General features: G+C 44.4%; 1 protein-coding gene across 3 annotated transcripts in view; it reads left to right on the top strand.

Annotated features, from left to right (window-relative positions):
- fbf1 (Fas binding factor 1) overlaps positions 1-20,766 on the top strand; it is a 28,374-nt gene extending 7,608 nt beyond the window's left edge. For 2 of the 3 annotated variants that reach the window (XM_022246743.2, XM_022246744.2), the window contains exons 9-33: positions 26-262; positions 818-943; positions 1,179-1,310; positions 1,823-1,987; positions 2,398-2,512; positions 2,791-3,047; positions 3,828-4,014; positions 4,553-4,639; positions 5,283-5,362; positions 6,072-6,305; positions 6,466-6,623; positions 7,399-7,560; positions 8,425-8,643; positions 9,513-9,613; positions 9,715-9,921; positions 10,550-10,657; positions 11,187-11,326; positions 12,072-12,190; positions 12,846-12,968; positions 13,696-13,839; positions 14,724-14,942; positions 15,729-15,866; positions 16,759-16,861; positions 17,132-17,328; positions 18,931-20,766. In XM_022246743.2, the coding sequence (XP_022102435.2) occupies positions 26-262; positions 818-943; positions 1,179-1,310; positions 1,823-1,987; positions 2,398-2,512; positions 2,791-3,047; positions 3,828-4,014; positions 4,553-4,639; positions 5,283-5,362; positions 6,072-6,305; positions 6,466-6,623; positions 7,399-7,560; positions 8,425-8,643; positions 9,513-9,613; positions 9,715-9,921; positions 10,550-10,657; positions 11,187-11,326; positions 12,072-12,190; positions 12,846-12,968; positions 13,696-13,839; positions 14,724-14,942; positions 15,729-15,866; positions 16,759-16,861; positions 17,132-17,328; positions 18,931-19,014 (3,842 nt within the window). In that variant the 3' untranslated portion in view covers positions 19,015-20,766. The remainder of the gene's footprint in view (positions 1-25; positions 263-817; positions 944-1,178; positions 1,311-1,822; positions 1,988-2,397; positions 2,513-2,790; positions 3,048-3,827; positions 4,015-4,552; positions 4,640-5,282; positions 5,363-6,071; positions 6,306-6,465; positions 6,624-7,398; positions 7,561-8,424; positions 8,644-9,512; positions 9,614-9,714; positions 9,922-10,549; positions 10,658-11,186; positions 11,327-12,071; positions 12,191-12,845; positions 12,969-13,695; positions 13,840-14,723; positions 14,943-15,728; positions 15,867-16,758; positions 16,862-17,131; positions 17,329-18,930) is intronic. The other variant, XM_087138916.1, reaches the window with a different exon arrangement.
- The last annotated feature ends 132 nt before the right edge of the window (positions 20,767-20,898 follow it).

Genomic DNA, 20,898 nt, shown 5'->3' with positions numbered 1-20,898 from the left:
GGTGTGAAAATCATTACCTTGACAGAGTTTGATGAGGACGACCCCCTCGCTGGTCTGTTGTCTGATGAGGATGACAACGGAGTGACAAAAAAGCCACCGAAGAAGAAACCACTCAAGAGGAGCAAGGCAGAGGAACCACAAAAGTCGGACCCAAAGCCAGAACCAACACCCGAGCTGGATCCAGCGCCTGTGTCCAAGAACGTCGACCTGGCTGAAGATGACAAGCCAAGCAGAACACGGAAGCCGGAAAGCGTGGAAAAGGGTGAGCTTTAAACCACCTTTTCCTACTTCAGAGAATTCAGCAAGGGTTGTTCGGGCCCTTTGGTCAGGATGTCATGCTGAGAGGCCCCAGAGAGCATCCAGATTGCTTCTCAATTTGTGATTGGTTTTAATATGCCATGCAGGCAGCTTTGTTGTAACGACGGCATGGTTGTAACTCTGACAATATTCAAACATATCTGAGTAGGTGGTAACGTTTGTGTTCCAGAGCAAGACGTTTGACAAGAATTACTTCTTAGGCACAATGAAGGACAGTTGTACAGAATCATTTGTTTCAAATGCGTAACAGTCTTGGATGGGAGACCAGTGTTGTAGTCACAAGTCCATCACAAGCCGCAAGGCACGAGTCCAATCGGGAGCTGTTCTAGTGAACCGTGACAGAGGCATTCCCATGTCATTTTTCATCCTGCTTCTTGCAACTGATCTTTTGAAAGGACTTTTGATTGGACTCCTGAAAGACTTGGGTTGTCGACCAGTTCACATTCATTTCATTTATGTGTTAACCCTCAGTATTTACACACTTCAATTTCCCTCTTAGGGGACCAATTTGTAAAGTTGGATGCATCACCCAGTAAAAAACCCAAGGGAAAAACCATCGATTTTGACGATGACGACGATGATTCCGACATTCTTGGTAGCCTCGGCTTGGAGAAAAGTGTAAAGGGTGAGTGCCATTGCTGTGAAGGTGGACGGTCTTAGAACACGTTGCCAGACTTGAATTGTCCAGTAGTAACGCATACAAAGTTGCTTAAGCTGAAAACCGCACTTTGTATCTCTCACCCCTTGTCCGAGTGTTCCCCTAAGATGAAGTCTATATGCTCCTAAGCATGCATGGCAAACCGAGTGACTGCAGTTAAATCTCAGTTTTCCATATCAACCATTCCATCCATTGTCTCCAGGCACGGTTGCCAAGTCCGAGGGGTCTGCTTCCACCAAGCCCTCCAGGTCACGCGGCAAGGGGGAGGCAGAGGCTGACTTCGGGGACGAGTCGGACCTCCTAGGCAGCCTAGGTCTGGAAGCCAGCCCCAGGGGTGAGTTAATGTCTGCTGTTATTGGCCGAGTGGCATTTTCAGTGTTTCAATTTTACGTCGTGAATTTTTTCTAAAAAAGTGGGCTGCTTGATGTGCCTTGTAAAGCTGTGCGATTGAGAGAATATCGTTTGGCTGTGAATCATCCATAATCCTTCATGCTGTCAAGAAAACAGCCCGTAATATGAGCTATGCACAAGTGTACACCCGCCGTGTTCTGCCAGCAGTTTACAAGCAGAAGCAATGTCCGTTTCTAAGGTACCTATGACTTGCGCAAAACCATATGAGAGGCCCTTGGCAAAATTTTGCAGTTTGTTTTGGGTGTCAAGAAATGTAAATTAATCATATCACTCGTGACTCCTTGTACGCTGCTTATCATAGCTAACCCTTGCCAGAGAGGAAAATTTGCAGCACATCTTTTTTTGCTGAGGACCCTTGAAATATGATGCTCGTAGATATCACATAACAGTAGGTTATTGGCTGTTTCATCAAACTTGTCCACCGTCACGTCTCAGAGAGGCGTCGCAGCCGACCCGAGGACAACCGGGAGGTGGAGCAGGCTCGCAGCAAGGTCAACGAACTCTTCGGAGCAAGTAGCACCAGCAAGATGCTGGACAAGCCGCCGGCCGGCAAACAGCGACATTCGCAGTTGGACAAGATACTGCAGAAAAAAGATAGCGGTAACTACTTCTCATGGCATCAGTGAAAGGAAGATTCCAATGGATAGTCTCAAATACATAGTCTTGTCTAATGCAAAATGAAAAGTTCTCTTATGAACGGCCTACAAACTGGGTACTTTGTATTTTTGCATCTCGAAAAGGTAACCGTATATTCTGACTTTTATCAAAGTTGATTTTTTTCATAAAATATTCGTAAAGGTTAATGTTTTCATGTCACTGGTTAACAATCATAATTAATCATTAATGATTAATTGTGTAATGTGGTCTCATGTAAAACAGTGTTAAAACATTTGAAGCTCAAATCACAAAGGAAGATGAAACAAGGCACGTTACCTCTAATTTAATCACAGTTTGTATCATGCTAATGAATTTTAATTTATCTTGTTTTTTTGGGGGGGGGGAATACTCAGCTCCCAAGGCCAATGTCAAAGAGGAGAAAGAGGAAAATTTCAGTTTTGGGGATTATACCCCGTCGTCAGTGACAGCACGACCTGAGTCTGCTCCGCCCTCTCGCCGCTCAGTCAGGTGAGCCTGTCATTGGCTTCTTCCATATTGTATTCCAGTGGGTTCTCGTGAAAGTTTCAAATCAGTAAAATCCCTGATGTGATGACATTGCACTTGTTTTCTTCTATGACATGTGATATTCATATTAGGTGGGATAGCGAGGTTTGTTGGTTGTTCTGTGGGTTTAGTTATTACTGATTGGTATTGGCTGAAGGGGAGGAAGGTTCCAGGGTGTCAGCCTGACTCCTCCAACCTGATTACCTGCGTAATAAAGGTCAACTTTTCTTTTGTATGCGTAGGTTTTCAGATGAGGACGACCTCCTGGGTGCCGGATCAGACCGGTCCCGGTCCCGAGCTGGCATGTCGCCCTACCTGGAGGAGCCTGCGCAGAGACCCAGGAGCGCTGCGGCAGGTATGGTCGGCAGCCGCAGGTCAGGCAAGAACTCCAAGCCCGGCGCGGCTGCCGAGGACAATTGGCTGGAGCTGGCTACCGGAACCGACGTCGCAAAGCCCGACGAGAAATCAGACACCGGAAAACAGAAAGCATCAGCCACTGGTAGGTGGCGTCAAGAAGTACTTCTCATTTATTGTGTGAAAGATCTTGGTTCTTATTGCAAGAATTGCCCGTTGATGAATTATATGTGACCTGTCACCTCAAAATGAGCTGAAAGTTGGAATTTTCAAAAATTGAGATATTGGTATTTTTTAATTCTGCAGAAAGACAGCTCTCCAGTGGTATATACATGGAACACTGTGGGTAAAAGTATAAGGTGATAATGTGACATTATTCTGGCAGCTTTGCGTCTCTGTTCCTGACATTGTTTCAACATTTTAGACCAGGCACGATTGATGCTATTGTCAAAATTGCTAAGAAAATAGCATTTTTACTACACGATCCAGCAAAATATTTGGAATTAAATAGGAGACAGGATATTCTTTCTAAATATTTCCAAACCCCAAAATTGACCCCGACTTCATTATGATTTTGAACCTACAATGCGACTTTACTCTCATTTTGTCGTGACGGGTCTCATATCAGTCCAATTGCTGTTAAAGCTTGGAGTCCTGCATTGTGGAATGCGAGTGTCCCTCATTTATGGTAACGCGGCACATTTTCAGTCTGAGAGGGTGAAGTATATTTACAACCCAGGAATCTAGGAATACCAGTTGATGACTTAATACTGCACGAGTCAACTATAATAGGATTTGACCCGAGCACTATGCAATACTGTTTACATTTCATGACCCCATGACTATTAAATGTGCTCACATGACCCCTCGCCTGGTGCTGACCCATTAAGCTTAAAGAACTGTCGTCCTTCTTCACCCCCTCCAGATAAAAATCTGAGGGTGGAGTCATCACCACAGCACAGACCTCCCCTCACCACTTCAGAATCCTCAACAAAACATGAGACAAGAGCCTCCCCTGAGAAAGTAAAGAAAGAACCACCTGCTAGGGTGCCCTCTGCAGCTGACTATCTGGGACTGTCAGACACTGATATAGACTTGGACTCCTTAGTTCAGTAAGTGTTTTTGTTAAGTGTCTGACACTATATCATCTGCCATGACAAAAGGTGGTTGTTACAATCAGTATATTCGATGTAATGCCTAAGTGACATTAACAGACATTGCAATTGAAAGTCAACACTGTGAATGGAAATGGGAATTTTTGTGAAAAGAATTGCCGTTCAGATTCGCATTCATATTTTGTGGTTGGGAAAATATTTTCCCACTTGTGTGAAAAGGCTTGAAAATGTTTTCACACTTGCGTTTTCACACAGGGCCACAAACCGAGAATTTGCGGTTTGGCAGGTGGCTTTCGTGGCTAAGCGAGGCTGGAATTCTTGGAGTCGGCTTTCGGAAAGGGGTTAAATTTCAACTTCAGTGTATTGTATGTTAAAGACATAAGAGCATTAGAGTTACCACTGAGCTTATTGGTAATGAAGAAGCATGCAATGAATGCGGAAATGAAAGACTATTGTAAGGAGATCGCAGGCCTGAAGGATTTTCCAATTTAACCTCTTGTAAAGGAAATATTTGTATGACCCTCCTTTGTTCCAGACCCAAAGCACTCACTCCAAGCAATGAGACACCCATGGATTCCACCTTAGATAACCCCTTCAGCGCACCTACTAAAAGGGATACAATGTAAGAGAAACTTAGCAGAGATCTTAGAAGAAAAGCTGATCTTTTGGACTAGTTGCTCTTAAAACCTTTCTCTCCGTGCAGGTAGAAAAGGCATGCAACAAGATACAGCTAATGACTTGATCTCTGTCAGTGCCAGATTACCAGTGAATACAAGGCACTTTTCCCTGCTCACCAGGCCACAAACTTACTCTCTCTCTCTCTCTGGGGGCCGCGGTCTGTAACTCAAAGCTGCCATTTCAGGTATACCAGGGGTTAATGGCCAATGAAACACGATACTCACTCTGCCTCCACAGTTATCATTTCTGCTCGTGGGTGGAGAGAGGCAAGTGGGAGGCAATGTGACTCATCTAAGGTCACAACATGTAACCGACAGCTAGATTGTACTCCCAACCTGGGTGACTTGTCCTTTTTCTATCAGGGGGTTGACATCCTTGGTCCAGTTTGTTTTTTCCAAGTTGTAAGGTTGTAAGCAAGTCATCAGCCAGTAACAACTGTTTGGGGAGCGTTTTTGTTTCCACAAGTTCCTTGTTATTCGGAGTGGTTTAATGTTGAAGTCGGACTCAAGCTGCGAAGTCCACTCTGGGGTTAGCATTGTTGATATCTATGTCACAAGTTTCTTGTGTTTGCTGTTTTTGTCCTGAAGATCACCTTTTCCGTGGGATGGTTCAAGTGGCAGAGCCAGGCCAGACAGGCTACCAGCAACAAGCACGCCCCAACCCACAGGTAAGACCCAACACAGTTACCAAAATTGACCATGATAAGTGACAGAGTAAAAGTTAACCTCTCTCAAACATAAAAGAGCTATTTTTTCACCAGCTGGGGAGGGGACGGCATAAGCTCAGCTACCACCTGGGTCATTCTATAAATTAGGGGTCCAATTTACGTCCCTGTCACATCTGACATATGATTTGGTGAGTTCAGAACACATTCGGCAATTTCCAAGAATGATGAATTAATGCAAATTACCTGCCAAACAAATAGAAATAGAGATCGTAGATGGTTCACAGTTTGAAAGAGATCTAGTTCAGTAAGCACATTCCAAACAACACCACTGCCCATTAGTATGTATGATATGTGAGGTGTTTTTTTAATTGACAGTTATGCAGGCTTTTCGAGAGTTCAAAGTGACAAAGTATGACAATTTGATGCAGCATGACTCGGTGTTAGCCTGCCACTAGACAGATTCTCTGGGTATAGTGTTAAACTTAAAAGTATCCCATCTTTCTTCAAGAAAAAAAAAGACCACCCATTGTTACCGTAGGTATAATAAACATTCCCCACGAATGTTACACTAGTAAGTGTTATTACACACAATGACATCTCCCAATTCCTCACACCTGAATGTTGGTAAATTGGATTTCTAATGGCAAGTTGGACTCCCCAGTGAAATACAGAAATAACTTGTACACTTTGTCGTACTTTGCTCCATCAGACAACGACAACTTTGACGTAGACGAGGACGTGGAAGAAAAAGACCCACTGCAGACCAGCATCATGGCGCAGCAACTGCAACAGCTGCAGAAAATGGAAGAGCAACAGCAGCAGTGGAAGACACCACCTGCCAGGCAGCCATCTAGCGACAGGCTCCCCACCACTCAGCAGTCAAAGGTACAGACACCCCCAGAGCAACCCGCAGATACAGGGACGCAGAAACAAGCACCGACTGGTGAGTTCCTCAGCTATGCCCTCTTTGTCTATTCTGCTTTTCGTGGCACCAATTTCCGATCCACCGTTACTATCGCTGCTCTGTGTCTTTGTGAACCATAACTGAAAATTATCAACACTTGCAGTTCACATTAGGATGCGTGTCTTTCAACTGCTTGTAGGACCCAAGAAAGAGCCGCAGTGGCGACAGCAGATGAGACAAAAACAGCAGCAGCAGCGGCAAGACGGAACCGACATGCAGCAGCTCAACAGCAGCGGGACTTGGGCTGGCATGCCAGAGAAGAACGCTGCCATGCCATCCACAGGTGCTAGACAGCAGGTGGGCGTCAAATTGAGAACGATTCCCAGTATAGTCTAAGGATTCCAGGGAGATGCAGCAACTGCGATGCCACCACACTCGTCCATGTATTCTAATAAAAAAAAAACTGACGCGCATGCATTTTGGCAGGTCACAGCACCATGTTTGAGTGTGGCACCACTGCAGCGTTGGCTCCCACTTCCAGCCACCCGATTGGTCGATAGCTCCAGTTGGACACCACAAATACTGCTTTACCTTCAGTGCATGCTGGGAAGCAACCTTCATAAGTAGACATTGCCAAGTAGTTGTCAATTTGTACTGTTTCAAGTTGGACCGTTAAAATTTGAATTATTTTCTACAGAATAATGGAGACTTCCAGCTGCCTATTTTGTGGTACTGCACCCAAACAATGAAGAGTGGACGATTAATTGCAGACTAACACGGGTGACCGGATCCCACAAAATGAGTCCGAAGGCCATTTTTTTCCCTGTAATTTCTGGCTTTCAATAGATGGCGCAAACTGCATTCTTCTGAGTGATGCACCACTTACTTTGGTATCCTGAAGAAAATAGACGTTATGCAGGTGGAAAAATAATGATTCTGTTTGATTTACATTTTGCAAGATTCTCTCAAAGGCCTTTAACAAGAGTGGCTCTGGGGACTTAGGCCTCATTTTGTGAGGATGGGTCATACTATACAGGAAGTTGACTTGGTTGCTGGGACCTCTTGCAAGCAAACTCTTTGGAAACAGATTTCGATACAGACTTTCACGTTGTGTATGTACCTTCTGTTGCAGCCTTCTGAGCCTCTTGCATTGGCCACTCAACCAAGCTCTCTCCCCCGCTACACCCCAACACCGACCCAGCAACCGCAGCCGGCACTGCCAGCCAACACAGCCTGGCAGGAACAGCTGGAGCAAAGCCAGCGAGAGCTGGACGAAGCCTTGAAGAAGCAGCAGGTACCCACGCCCATTTATGAGAAAGATTATGACAACTTAGCCTCAAGGAGTGTTTTAACCTTTCAGTCAGAAGCACACTTGGCACAGTAGGTCCTCTTAACTAATGCTATGGGACTTTGTATAGATGATGTTGTATTTTGTTTACGTGTAATTTTCCTATGGATCTTTGAATCCATTGCTCCTATAGAAAGTATGCATGTAAACAGAACATAGGCCTGTTGAACGATGCCAGAGCCACAGTCGAGTTCATCACAAGTCCCTACAAGTCCATCACAAGTCATGCAGTCCCATGCCAGGTCATAAGCTTGTGAAATGACCTGTGAGAGCAGTATTCTTCTTCCATTATTTATCCTGTTGATTGTGACTGGTTTTGTGACTGGACTTGCGGAAGGACCCGCGATTGTACTTGCGGAAGGACTCCTGACTTGACTTGTGAATGGACTTGTGGGGAGGACTGTGACTGGTCGTGAAAGAAGGACTAGTGACTGGACTTGTGAAAGGTCTTGTGACTGGCCTCCCGACTCAGACTTGTGACTTGTCTTGTGAAAGGACTTGGGACCGGTAAAAGGTCTTGTGACTGGACTCTTGGAAGGACTGGATTATGTGAAAGGACTTGGACTTGGACTTAACTTGTAATGGCATCAACTAAACCCCTGGACGTTGCCTTTGCTAATACGACCTGGGTCTTACTGTGTGGAGATGTCAAGCAGAAAATATTTAACAAAGTGATGTGATTAATGCATACTGGGCTTCACACTTTAAAAAGTGTTCCTCTTTTAATCATTCGTAGCTCTACCGTTATTATATTATTATTATTAAATTTCATATTAGTGAAATCTGGGAAAAAATGGTTCCTCCTCCTAGGCACAGTGGGCAAGCCAGCAGCAGGCTTTACAGCAGCAGCTGCAACAGCAGCAGCAGCAGCAGGCCATGCAGCAGCAACAACAAGCGATGCAGCAGCAACTACAGATGCAGGAGGCTCTGCTGAAGGCTCAGGCGGCGCCCTCCCCGGCCACGCTGCACGCACCGGGCGCTAGTCCACTCACGATACCCGGCCTGACGAGCTTCGGGCTGGAGGGGAAGGTGAGTTGACCTTTGGAAAAGTGCAACTCGTGCTGCACACTACGAACTGAAGTTGATCGAATATTGCATGACTGACTACAGCCGCCTTTTCATATGTGTGTGCCTTGTGTTCATAAATGCAACTCACAGAGAGTGTACTTTGGAATCGTACAGGAAAGACACAGGGCAAATGGGCATGGATATGGAACGGGCCAACAATGTATACGTGGAAAGGTGGCCTGAGAAGTGTCTAACATATTTAGGGTAATTTGTATGCAAATTGAACTTGAAGCCAGCCAAAAATTGGACCTTAAGTGGGACAAGACCACTGTGTGGGACTTTCACTGTGGCTAGTCTCGTGTCTTTCACTCAAAAAGAAAAAAAAAGAAAAAAAATACAAGAAAAAAACAATAGTTTAGTCAATGCAATATCTCCTCTACTCGATGCATTGACCCCTCTCATTTTGCCTACAATTTGTATGGATGGCCAAAGTTTGCAGAAAATTGCCCTTGTGTTGGTTTTCGATTTTACTTAAAATTCGTTCAAAACGTACATTCTTCCCATTAATTTTAAAGAGAGTTGTGTTTTCATTAACACCCTGTAATACATGTATTGTTATCTGGTTTTGACAGCTGCTTGGGATTTTTAACACTTTTATGTATTATTCTTTGACATTTGTACTGATGGCCAGCCATAGTTTTAGCAGCCATTTGTAGGAAAAAACACAACTGTAACGTAAAAAGTGCAGACCCTATTGAGCCCCTCATCACATGGAATGAAAGAGCACCCTTGCATATTGATTATACAAATATTCTTTTTGAAGCTGTAATAGGTAATCAATATTCATAACTGCTACTTGATTATTCAGATTTATTTGATGCAAATTTCAGATCCACCAGTTGGAAGCTGAGAAGCGCCGTCTGGAAGCCGAGTTGCAGGTCGCGCAGCAAGCGCAGCACCAGCAGAAAACGGCAATGGAAAACGCCCACAAGTAAGTAGCATCCACTCCGTGTTGTGGGATGGGACAGTCAGCCGAAGACAAAGCTGTCTGACAGAAGCTGAACAATTTTTTTTTTCTCTCTCCATCCGCAGAGACTACACTCAGCTTCTGGAGGAGTCGGCCGGCCGGCGCGAGACCAGACTCCGTCAAGAGCATGCGGCAGCACTGCAGCAGTACGAACAGCGGCTCAAGCAGCTGCAGGAGGACCAGGCCGCCCAGCAGCAGCAACAGCAGCAGCGAGTGCAGCAGCTGAACGCAGAGCACAGCGGCCAACTGCAGCAGCTTCAGCAGACTCACAGGTAAAAAAAAAACCACCTTTGGAATTAACCTTGCGTGAGATTACTGTACTGCCCAACACTCCCTTAGGGTCATTTTTGGTTTTCCTTGTTTTCCAGATTTTCAGAAATCTATTTGCTACTTGTTTTTATCAGTTGTTCCAAAATTTAGAGCAGTGTTAAGAAAGTCTGATGCATTCCAATGAGATTTGACCAAGTGAACTTCAGCACATTGGATGGGAAGCATACCCAACGGGAAACCAAACTTGCTCAAACAAATCCTTAGTAATAGCTAGCACCACTGTGAAGTCACCTTCCTTGCCTGATGAAACATTTGATAAAAATGACAAGATTTGATCTGCCTCCAACAAATTTGTCATATTAGATAATGGAAGATGAAGAAGATACTTAAAGAAAACTAGAGGTCCTAAATTTTCCCACAACCAGTTTGTATTGCAAGCTTCTGTACATAATTGAATTTATATCATTCTTTCATATTTTGTTTTAAAAGTTGCAAGATCAGCTTTTCAAAGCTGAATTTAATTGTAATTCAAAAATCACTCTCAGAAAGTTTTTTTTTTCGAATATGAGCAACTACTACACCTTAAAAACCTTCATTTTCATATTTACAAATCAATTTTTGTCTGCTAAGGCTTGCCATGGATGCTGTCCAGCAGCAGCATGAACAGCAACTGCAGCAGGTGCAGCTTGCCGTGCAACGAGAGATGGAAGCGCTCCGCAGCACACAGACACACAGCAAGTAAGTCCCTGCATCTGAAACCTAAAATTATGAACCTCGCAAAAAAAAAACCATTTATGGCAATCAATTTCTGAAATGTGCCTCCCGTTATTATCAGCCAGTGTAGACTCTTACCAACTGCATGCATTCTAACATGTATGGAGTCTGCAAAGTGTACATAATATTCTGCCTGCCCCTCCACCCCCATTTTCGGATCTCCCTTGGGCATTTTGCAAGAACGGTTCTTTTGATTTTCGTAAAACTGGTGTTGCAATGACTGCAAGGCATCAGTGAAATATTCCCCAAATGATAAAAAAAGAATAATTAAAAAAAAGATGACATAAGAATGATTAGAAAAATGCACTGCAATAACGTCGGGGAAATTACACCCCCCCCCAAAAAAACCCTTTTTTATAAAGATATGACAGACATGGACTTACTACGAGACAGGATAACTTTGGTGATGACAGCTCCAACACTCATTACCAAAGACCTTATTTGTTTATGCCACGTTTGCAGTCACCTTCATTCGATTGATGTTTCCATACAGATCCCTGCAGGCTGTGGTTGATCAGGTGCAGTCGGCCAGCAAGGAGCTGGGCAGCCTACAGAGCCAGGTACAGGGCCAACACCACAGCCAGCTTGAACAACGCTCCGTGGAGCTCAAAGAGAAAGACCAGCAGCTGCAAGGTATGCCCAGCGAAACCTGTCAGATGCATTATCTCAAATCTATCAAATTACCAAATCTCTCCCCATCAGACAAAAATCAAACACTTAAAATAGATAGATAGAATCAGATCTGTAAAGTCCACTTATTCTTACTGGTGACCCAATTTTTGACGGAAATGACCAATAACAGCAAGGGAGGCGTGTAGCATGTCTTTTACTTCTTTATTGTAAACTCTTAACAAATCCTTCCAAAATTTGGGTTTATAGGTGTAATGATAGATAAGAAAACTGCGAAACCCAGTCACTGTTGTTTCATGTGAGACTTGAAGGCCCACAGTTTGGCATGGCTTTGGAGAATGTCCAGTTGGTTTGTTTGTCTGTCAAATGTTTGACAGATTCAGGGAGGTTCCCAGCCAATTGTCCAGGGAGTTGAGTTGGATGCTCCAACAGTCATTACCATTTAATTTGTTTTGAATTGTTTAAGAATCGGTATCTGAAGTGGGATTTTGGAAAGCCTGCCTGGAGTTTCAGATTGGTGGTTGATGTTGTTTTATCAGAAATTTTTCCAAGCCCTTTTACAGTTTCCTTTCGTGAGTTCTCTTAGATGCAAAGCTTGACACATCAGAGAACACATCAGTGTGGGACTAGGGTAGGATTATGATCAAAGTAATTGATCATTGGAGGCAGTGTTTGAATGTCAGTTTGTGTCACGGTCTGAGGAGTAGATGTTCTTCATGCCAAACATTGTCTCTGATTTTTGTCCTAGTCATGGAGAAGCGTTTGTCTGACAAGCAAGATGAGATGAACCAGGAGAGGGCCAGGCTAGAAGCATTGGTCAGCCGACTGGAGGCCCACATCCGTCAGCAAAACTCTCAGCTGGACGAGGTATTAGAAAAATAGGAGATGTCTGAGCAGCATGATCCACCTGTGAATATGCTCAGGATAGTGGCACGTTCCTGGGAGCAGTACCCCGTATTTCAAATAGAGCATTCCTAAAGGAACCCCCTGTGTGTCAAATGGAGCATTCCAAAAGGAACCCCCTCTGTTTCCATTGGAGAGTACCTTTACGAACCCTCTGTTTTAAATGGAGCATTCCAAAAGGAGACCCCTGTTTCAAATGGAATGCCCTAAAATGGAAGCAAAAGTTAGAACTCTGACTCTGTGCCTTGGGAGACTTCTCAGAAGTTAGAACATTCCTGTTTTACCTGAAATGCTCCTTTCGGGAACAGTGAGTTCCCAAAAGGAATTGCTGTGTTCCCGATGGAAGAAGGCTGGTCAGCAGTACAGAGTGCAAAGGCATTAACCTCTGTTCTGAAATAGCATTCAAAGTTTTGAGGCACTCCATGTCTTGTATGAAGAACCAAGGCATTGCAAAACTTTGTCATTTCAATACCTTGGGGATACCCTTTTGTGGGACTCTGAACCATAAATGTGCATATTGAAATGCGTACTTTACACATTCCCCCAAAGCTTGCAGAGCCTCGTTTCAGAAATAACCTCAAAACATTTTCTCTTTCTACGCCACTTTGTTTAATCCTAGGAGAGATTCCGTCTCCGCCAGGAGCAGAGTAAGTTGAGCAGCCTTCAGAGAGCTGTTGAGGAGGAGCGTAAGCTAGCGGGAGAGCAGCTGGCCTCCCAACAGGCTTCACTGCAACGGGCCAAGGTGCGTCTTTTTTCTTCTGTTTGGAGAACCTCAAGGAATCATTTATGCCCCCTTCCCATTGGCACAGTTCTGGAGAGCCCAATTTCTCGTCATAAAACCTTATATTCAATTGACTGTGGAATGTACTGATTGTTTGTTTACAAAGCTCCCTCGACAGGTGTGTTCGAATCAAAACAACAGAGGTGTGATTTCTCAGTGTTTTTCTGGACTTCAGGATTCTTTACTAAAAGTTTAGATTTCTAAACGTTTATTCATTCAGGTTTGATGTCATTTTTGCACTTTGTGTTTAAAAACCACTAAATGCAAGATTGACTCAATCATAACCAAATTTGGAGAAAACTAATGCCAAAAGAGCCCCGAAATGTCACACTATTTTATTAAAGTTATTTTTACCGCTCCCCTGGCAGTTCATTTTGCAGATTTCTCTTCATCCCCCAATCTCATTCCTGAAAAGACCGGCATATGATTGAGACTGTCCCTCTTTCCTCTCAGAAGGACGATCAACAAATCTACTGTATTTCGTATATTGATACCATCACAAGACGGGGCACAAGACCAATCACAAGTAACTGGGTGAACAGTGACAAAGGAATGCTTTTGATGCATTTCATTTGAATAGTGTGCGACTTGAACTCAGACAGGAAGTCTTGCAGATGGTCAAAAGGAGTCTCAAGAACAACACTTTGCATACTCGTTCTAGGAAACCCTTCTTTTTATGTTCAATCAGGATGCAATTCTGGGTGATCAGAAGACCATCATGGCGCAATGTCTAGAGGAACGTAAGGCCCTCGCGGCCGAGCGTGCCCAAGTTGCTGCCACCAGGAGACAGCTAGAGGCGTCCCTCCAGGAACAGGCCAACAAAGCTATGCAGGTGAGCCGATTGGCTAGCTGCTTCCAAGCTATTTGACCTCTTTTCTTGAAGTAAAATTTGGTAAAAGTTAATTAGAGATGTTCAGCGGAGTAGGCAGTTATCTAAGGTCCCTGGAACCTAATTTCTTCATTGTCAGTGAGCTAGATCAGTATCTCCACAGTGCATGTACAAAATGAAGTGCATCGTAGGTCATCCTTGAGCAGCAATACATGTACAAGGTTGGCCCTATCAGATCGGCCATATTCTGACTCACACGTTCCAAACACGCTTAAACTGACATTTTGTCTCAGTAGGCCTTGCTTTTTTGAAATCTCAAACTGGCTCATTGAATGCACCGTCAAGTTTGAGCTGAACCTTTCTACTTTGCTTTTGATGGATAATTTTGACTGTTTCTGTGGCAAGTCACATGTTGGTTGAAACGTACTACCGCTGTACCGTTTTGTGGAGAACGTGATCATGGCCCAATTTTAGGGCGCTGCTTACCGCAGAATTCTGCGCTTACGATCTCCACTCTGCACTAACCAGGCTAGCAGAAAAATCCTGCGCTAACCCTTTTAGCGCAGAATCCTTAGTTACGGGATGTATGCATGCGCACAGGCCAAAAATCCTCGCTAACCCGTGAAATGCATTCGCCGTAGGCACAGAATTTTCTGCTACGGTAAGCGCCGATTTTTCGCTTGCAGTAAGCAGCGCCATGAAATTGGGCCCAGATGTGAGGGCTCATCGTCTCATTTCCTCTTGCTCATGGTCAAGAGGGAGTTGTCTCATTCTATCGGTTGCAGCCTTCTGTAGATGGGCTGTTGGGCCGATATGAGAAACTCTGGGCATACCAGGATTAAACCCTGTGTCCCCCTCCCCCCGCCATGTTTTTATCTCGGACACAGGTCGGGGCGGAGCAGGAAGGCAAGCTGGAGAGCCTGGCGGCCGAGCGCAGCCAGCTGACAGCCCAGGGTGCCTCGTTGCAGCAACAGCAGCAGGCCCTGCAGCAGGAGAAGCTGCAGCTGGGGCAGCGGCGGCAGGAGCTGGACGGCGAGCAGCGCCGGTTGCAGCAGCTGGCCGAAACGCTGCGCCAGCGCTCCCAACAGATCCAGGAGGCTGTCGCAGTAAGACAGACTTGTTTTGTTTTCACAACATCACATGATTTGCTTATCAATAGGGTCCAATCAGAAGGTGTCAAAGTACCAAATGACCGCACAGTTCCTCAAGGTCAGTCACCATTACCATAAGCCAACAATTGGTCAGCAATTGTATGTCATACTTTGTATATTTGACAGTGGGGCTTATTTAAAAGAATATGAATTTTTTCATAAAGTTTCATAATGATCACCACGTGTACCAAGTACTGTTGTTACTGTCTCAATAAAAATCTTTACAGTACAAGCTGGGTGTATTACCCAATCACGTGTCAATTTGATATCAAAAATATGAACCAAATGCATCATTGAGAAAAGTTCCATGCCCAGATATCGCTAGTTATTCCCTACAGTTTATATCAGCCATCAGAAAGCCATAACATGCCCCAAACAGTTAAATTTAGCAGAGAAAATGTTGAAGCATTTAGAAAACAGAAGTTTTTCGACTAGCCTCATGGGGTTTGTGGACAGGGCTCCAAGTGATGTCCGTGTATGGAACTCTCTCTCATCATTGCCCTATCAGAAGAAGGTCAGGGCGGCAGAGGAGCGGCAGTAACCAGTTCTGGATATGGCTAGGACTATAGAAGCTGAGCGAAGTGCCTGATCTGTACATATCAATTATGCAACATCTCATCCTGTTTATCGCTGCCTTTCCAGGAAGTTGTCCTGGAAGCAGCCAGAGCACAAGAAGCTGGGTGAACTACACATACATATCGATTGTACAATACCTGATCCTTTTCATCTTTGCCTCACCAGGAGGGTGTCCAGGCCAGGGAGGAGGGTCAGTCGGCCCTGCAAGCAGCCAAGACAATCGAAGCTGACCAGGCCACCAGAGACATGAATCTACAGGCTCAGCTTCAGACATTACGGGCGACTCAGAGACAAATTGCCCAGGTGAGAGAAGCAGTTACAAACTCTTCAACTCGGGTTGTACAGCAAATGCTAGACAGACACTGGCCAAGCTGTATATGGAGAGGATTAAGCCAACTTCAGACTTTGGCACCCAAATGGCTGTTCATTACATGTGCTGTATAACACTCAGATATTGTGTGCTGATTGTCCTTGTGCACTGACGCATAATCCACCATTTTGGTTCCAACAAGTGAAACGCCCATGTCACAACTCTCTCTAAAATCAGCTCCGGACATTGGTACCTTTTGTCCCCCTCACATCTCTCTAAAAATGTCAGCACAACCTATTTTGGGGTTATAATCTTCTGAAAACCTCAGAAAAGACTTAGACATTGGAGTTTTTACGCAGAGTCAAGAGTTGCTTAAATTTTTTGTGTGTTGAAAAGTAGTACCAGTGCTGCAACATTGGAATCTTTTGAACTGGCATGACACATTAATGCATGACTTGGCATTGATTGGTACCCGGGCACTGAATCCATTTGAGTACAGGGGCCAATTTCATAGAGCTGCTTAAGCACAAAGTCTGTTTAAGGGCGAAAAGAAACAAAGGTTACCAGCTCAAACTCTATTTGATTGTCATGCTGACCAAAAGACAGCTAACTACGATTCCAAAACGATACACATCACATGGAGTTTTGGCTGGTTACCTGATTTATCAAGCAAGGTTTTTCTCGCGCTTAAGCAAATTTTGTGCTTAAGCAGCTCTGTGAAATTGGCCCCAGATAGCCACATCCAATCCAGGAGTTGCCCATCTTTGTCCTGAAATGCTTAGTGGGTTGTTATTTGTGTTAAGTTAAAGGCCTGGAAGGGATCTGGAAATTTGGGGTTATTTGTTTGTTGTTTGCTGATATGCCCGTATTTGTTGCCATTTGTAGGAGCGTTTGGATCTTGCTCGTGAACAGAGGAACCTCGAGCGTCTGAAGGGGTCACTGCGTTGCCAGATGTGTGGTGGTCCTGCAGCACCCCCTAAATCACCAGGTGAGGATGTCTTCAGTGAGCATACACACAAGCCGTTTGCTCTCCTACAAGGGTACTGGAAAAAGTGATGTAACTGCTTGAATTCGATAACCGATCAAAGTAAAATACTATAAATCATTTCAAATTTGTAAGTATTTGCCATTGGGTGACAATGGCGGCTGACAAATGGAACGCCGTACAAGGTTGAGATCAGCGTTTCCTGTGGTACAGTTCCCCTTTAGGGATAGTTTTTAACATCTTTCTCTTAAGGTGTTTTGTCTCCCACCCTAGCCTGGTCTACCAACAACAACGTCCTCCTCAACACGCCTCACCTCAGTCGGTCCATGCAGCTCGGCAGTGATGACAGCCCCTACCCAGAGAGGGAGATGGCCCCCTCCAGAGCCCTGACCACAAAAGACGTTGACGCTCTCCTGTCACAGGCCGAGCTGGGCCACAGCCTGAGAATGTGGAAAGTGGAAGCAGAGAAGGTAACCAGCTTAAAGGGTTCCCCTCCTCTGGTTACCCCTACACTGGAGCCCCAACCCAACCCGAAGAGACCCCGTTTTAATCATCCAGTCGCCTATACCCAGCAATCCTTTTAGATATGGCTTGGATGTTTAATGAATTAAATTGAGGGTGATTCTGTTTGTTCATTGGCCAACAGTGCTTTCACATTTTCTCTGTACATTTAAAAAGAGGCTCCACAACAGCAGCAGCTAACGTTTTGCCATGTTGTAGTCGAGACCACTTGAGACCTTCACAAGACCACACAAGACCAGCATAAGACCAACACGAGACCTCCAGTCTGAATTCAAGCCGCAAGCTATTTAAATGAACTGCAACAAAAGGATTCCTTCGGCATTGTTCGCCCTTTTACTTGTGACGGGTCTTGTGTCTGGTCTTGTGCATGGTCTTGTGCATGGTCTTGTGTCTGGTCTTGTGCATGGTCTTGTGTCTGGTCTTGTGTCTGGTCTTGTGCATGGTCTTGTGTCTGGTCTTGTGTCTGGTCTTGTGCATGGTCTTGTGTCTGGTCTTGTGCCTGGTCTTGTGCATGGTCTTGTGTCTGGTCTTGTGCATGGTCTTGTGTCTGGTCTTGTGCCTGGTCTTGTGCATGGTCTTGTGTCTGGTCTTGTGCATGGTATTGTGTCTGGTCTTGTGCATGGTCTTGTGTCTGGTCTTGTGCCTGGTCTTGTGCATGGTCTTGTGTCTGGTCTTGTGCATGGTATTGTGTCTGGTCTTGTGCATGGTCTTGTGTCTGGTCTTGTGCATGGTCTTGTGATGGTCTAGACTACAGCACTGACGTTTTGCACCAGTTGCAATGTTTCTTTCCACATATTGCGTTGCTATGGACATTTTTGTCTTCATTCTGTCTTCCAGCATCATATCCCAGTTCCAGCTCAGGGTAAACAAGCATCTTTTGCATTGAATTAATTTGCCTTTTCCATCACCCACCTTTCCTTTCTATCTCTTTGGTTTCTCGTAGCCCTCACCGTGAGTGGTCTTGAACGGCCTTACATCAGACGACCTGTACTAATATGTGACCCGTCACGACAAAATGAGAGAAATGTCACAACCCGTTCTTTCCTATTTTGAGGGTTCAAAGTCACATTGAAGTGGAGATCAATTTAGGGGTTTGGTAATATTTTGAAAGAGTAACCCGTCTCCTATTCAATTCTTAATATTTTGTGTGATCATATATTTAAAAATGTTGTTTTCTCCACAATTTTGACAATATCATTATTCGTGCCTGGTCTGAAATGTTCAAACAATGCCAGGAACAAAGATGCAAAGCCGCCAGAATAATGTCACATTATCACCTTATACTTTTATCCAAAGTGTTCCGTGTGCATACCACTGAAAAGCTCTTTTTCTGCGGAATTCAAAAATACCAATATCTCAATTTTTGACTATTCCGACATTCATTTTGTAGCGACAGGTCACATATTGTCTTCCGACACACACCCGCAGTGCGCTGAAACAGGGTTGTTGATCTCAGTGGTTGCTTCAGACTGTGCAACTTCTGTCTTCCCTGTTTAAGGCTCACTGTCATCATTGTTTGCAAGCTTTTTGCTTCTGTTTTTTTTTTAAAGGACAAGGAATTCTTGGAGGAGGAAAGTATCTTCCTGGAGACCTTGAAGACGCCCCTGCCTGCTGGGTACGTGCAGAAGGCGTGAGGGTGTAACAGGCATAGACTCCCCTTGAATGATGCAGCCAGAGGCTACATACCGTGTACTTTGTTATATTGGAAAGCTGAAAGAAGTTGCACAAGAAGACACCAACTGTCTTTGTCTTCGAGATCAGCACTGGTTCCAATTTGCCGAGAAAGACCCCCAGGTAAGGGTTGGAATGGAAGTACGAATGACTTCAAAAGCTTTTTTCCCAGCATCCAATGTTGTATTTTTCTCAGGGTTTAGCTTTTGCGTAGCTTATCTGAGAAAGGTGTTTCAGTAATGTTTCAATTTGGTAAACAAGCCACTCTGGACTTCGCATTTTACTTTTTGGTTTGACTTGTGTTTACTATACAAAATAGGTAGCATAAGATTCATGATACATATGGATGTTTCATGCAACTGTACATAAGTGTACTGTATTCGTTAATGCCTGTTAATTTCTATTCACTATTTAAAGTTTCATTGTGTAGACTAATCCGATTTGACGCCATAACTACGGTGGCGCCGCACTCACACGCACATTCTTCAGCTTGACGCGAGCGTGCACTGACTAATCACGACATCCTATTGGTCAAAGAGGCGTGGAACGCGCGCGTACCACCTGTCCACGAGCGTTGCACCACCGTAGTAATGGCTTCTAATTCCGGTTGTCGAATTACAGTATAGCTTTGCTCTTATGTAATATTTATTATTTTCCATAATCAAAATCTTTTACCCTTAATATAATTGCACATTAAAATATGAGAAATCCGTCCTTCAAAAAACCAGTTGTGTATGATGTTAATTTACATGTATGTAGTCTCAACAGTATTCATCCGAAATTTTCCTTCAGTTTTTTAGTTGAGTGTATGAAGTTTTTCAGGATTTGGGTTTTACACGTAGGTTTTACGCCAGTGACACCACGGATAAACTATGTGGGGGATGCATGTGTTTTGTCAAGAAGGCGCTGAAAGCAAAGAAATGATGTTGGGGATAGTGCTCATTTAAAAATTTCATACAGGAGGGGGAACAGGGAGGGGGGAAATGTGCCCCCGTAGTTACACCACTGGATATAGGGGGAGGGGGAGGAGAGGTGTGGCAATGCCGCCCATCCTTTTGTAGCTTATCTGCCATGAAACGTTGCTTGCACTCGTTTCAAATAGTGCAGCATTTTTACGTTTTTCAAGTAATTCGCTGAAACAATAATTCAAGAAAAGTAGAAGTGAAGTGAAGCAAAGACCGTACGTGGATGACGCCAGCCATTGCCTAGAACTCTCCAGTTGGACGAACTTGACTGTGATGCCTGAAAAATATCACTCGTGGCCACTCACCTTGACTCTGTGTCTCCTGCCATGAGGCCGTTCCACTTAGCTGTATAGAACCACAGAGGTTGCAAGGAGCCAAATTGAACAGCCGCAAGCCCGCGTGATCAGCCAGTGGAACACTGACGAGCAGTAACATATGTACAGCATGTGGATTGTCTACATGCCTAAGCATGCAGCACGACTCTGATGTCGCGCTTACCCAGGCCCTCATCTGACAGACAGTGGGTTTGTGCGAATGGAGGAAACTCCAAGTACCGACATTGCAAAGGTTTTCCCGTCTCAAAGTGGACCAGCTTTGAGCGTTGCCGTCAATAAGAAGGGTACTTTATTGAAATAAAACTCCATCACGGTACTTCATAAACTTGCTGGACTATAGGTATGTATTCTTAACAAGAACAATGTGTGAAATAAATTTAACTTTGCATAAAGTTGCATAAAATGGATAAATTCATCACTTTTATGAGGGGTGCTTTATGTGTTGGGTGAGTGGTGCGTTACTGAAGGGGAGGACAGTCGTACCAACAATACTGATGCTTATAAGATAAAACCACTGTCATTGCTTGTCTGGGAAGATAAGAAAATC

Source organism: Acanthaster planci, linkage group LG07 (genome assembly GCF_054643075.1).
Source record: "Acanthaster planci isolate LZ-2023a linkage group LG07, COTS_SCS, whole genome shotgun sequence".
Lineage (NCBI taxonomy): Eukaryota > Metazoa > Echinodermata > Asteroidea > Valvatida > Acanthasteridae > Acanthaster > Acanthaster planci.
This window is presented reverse-complemented; position numbering and strand designations above follow the sequence as displayed.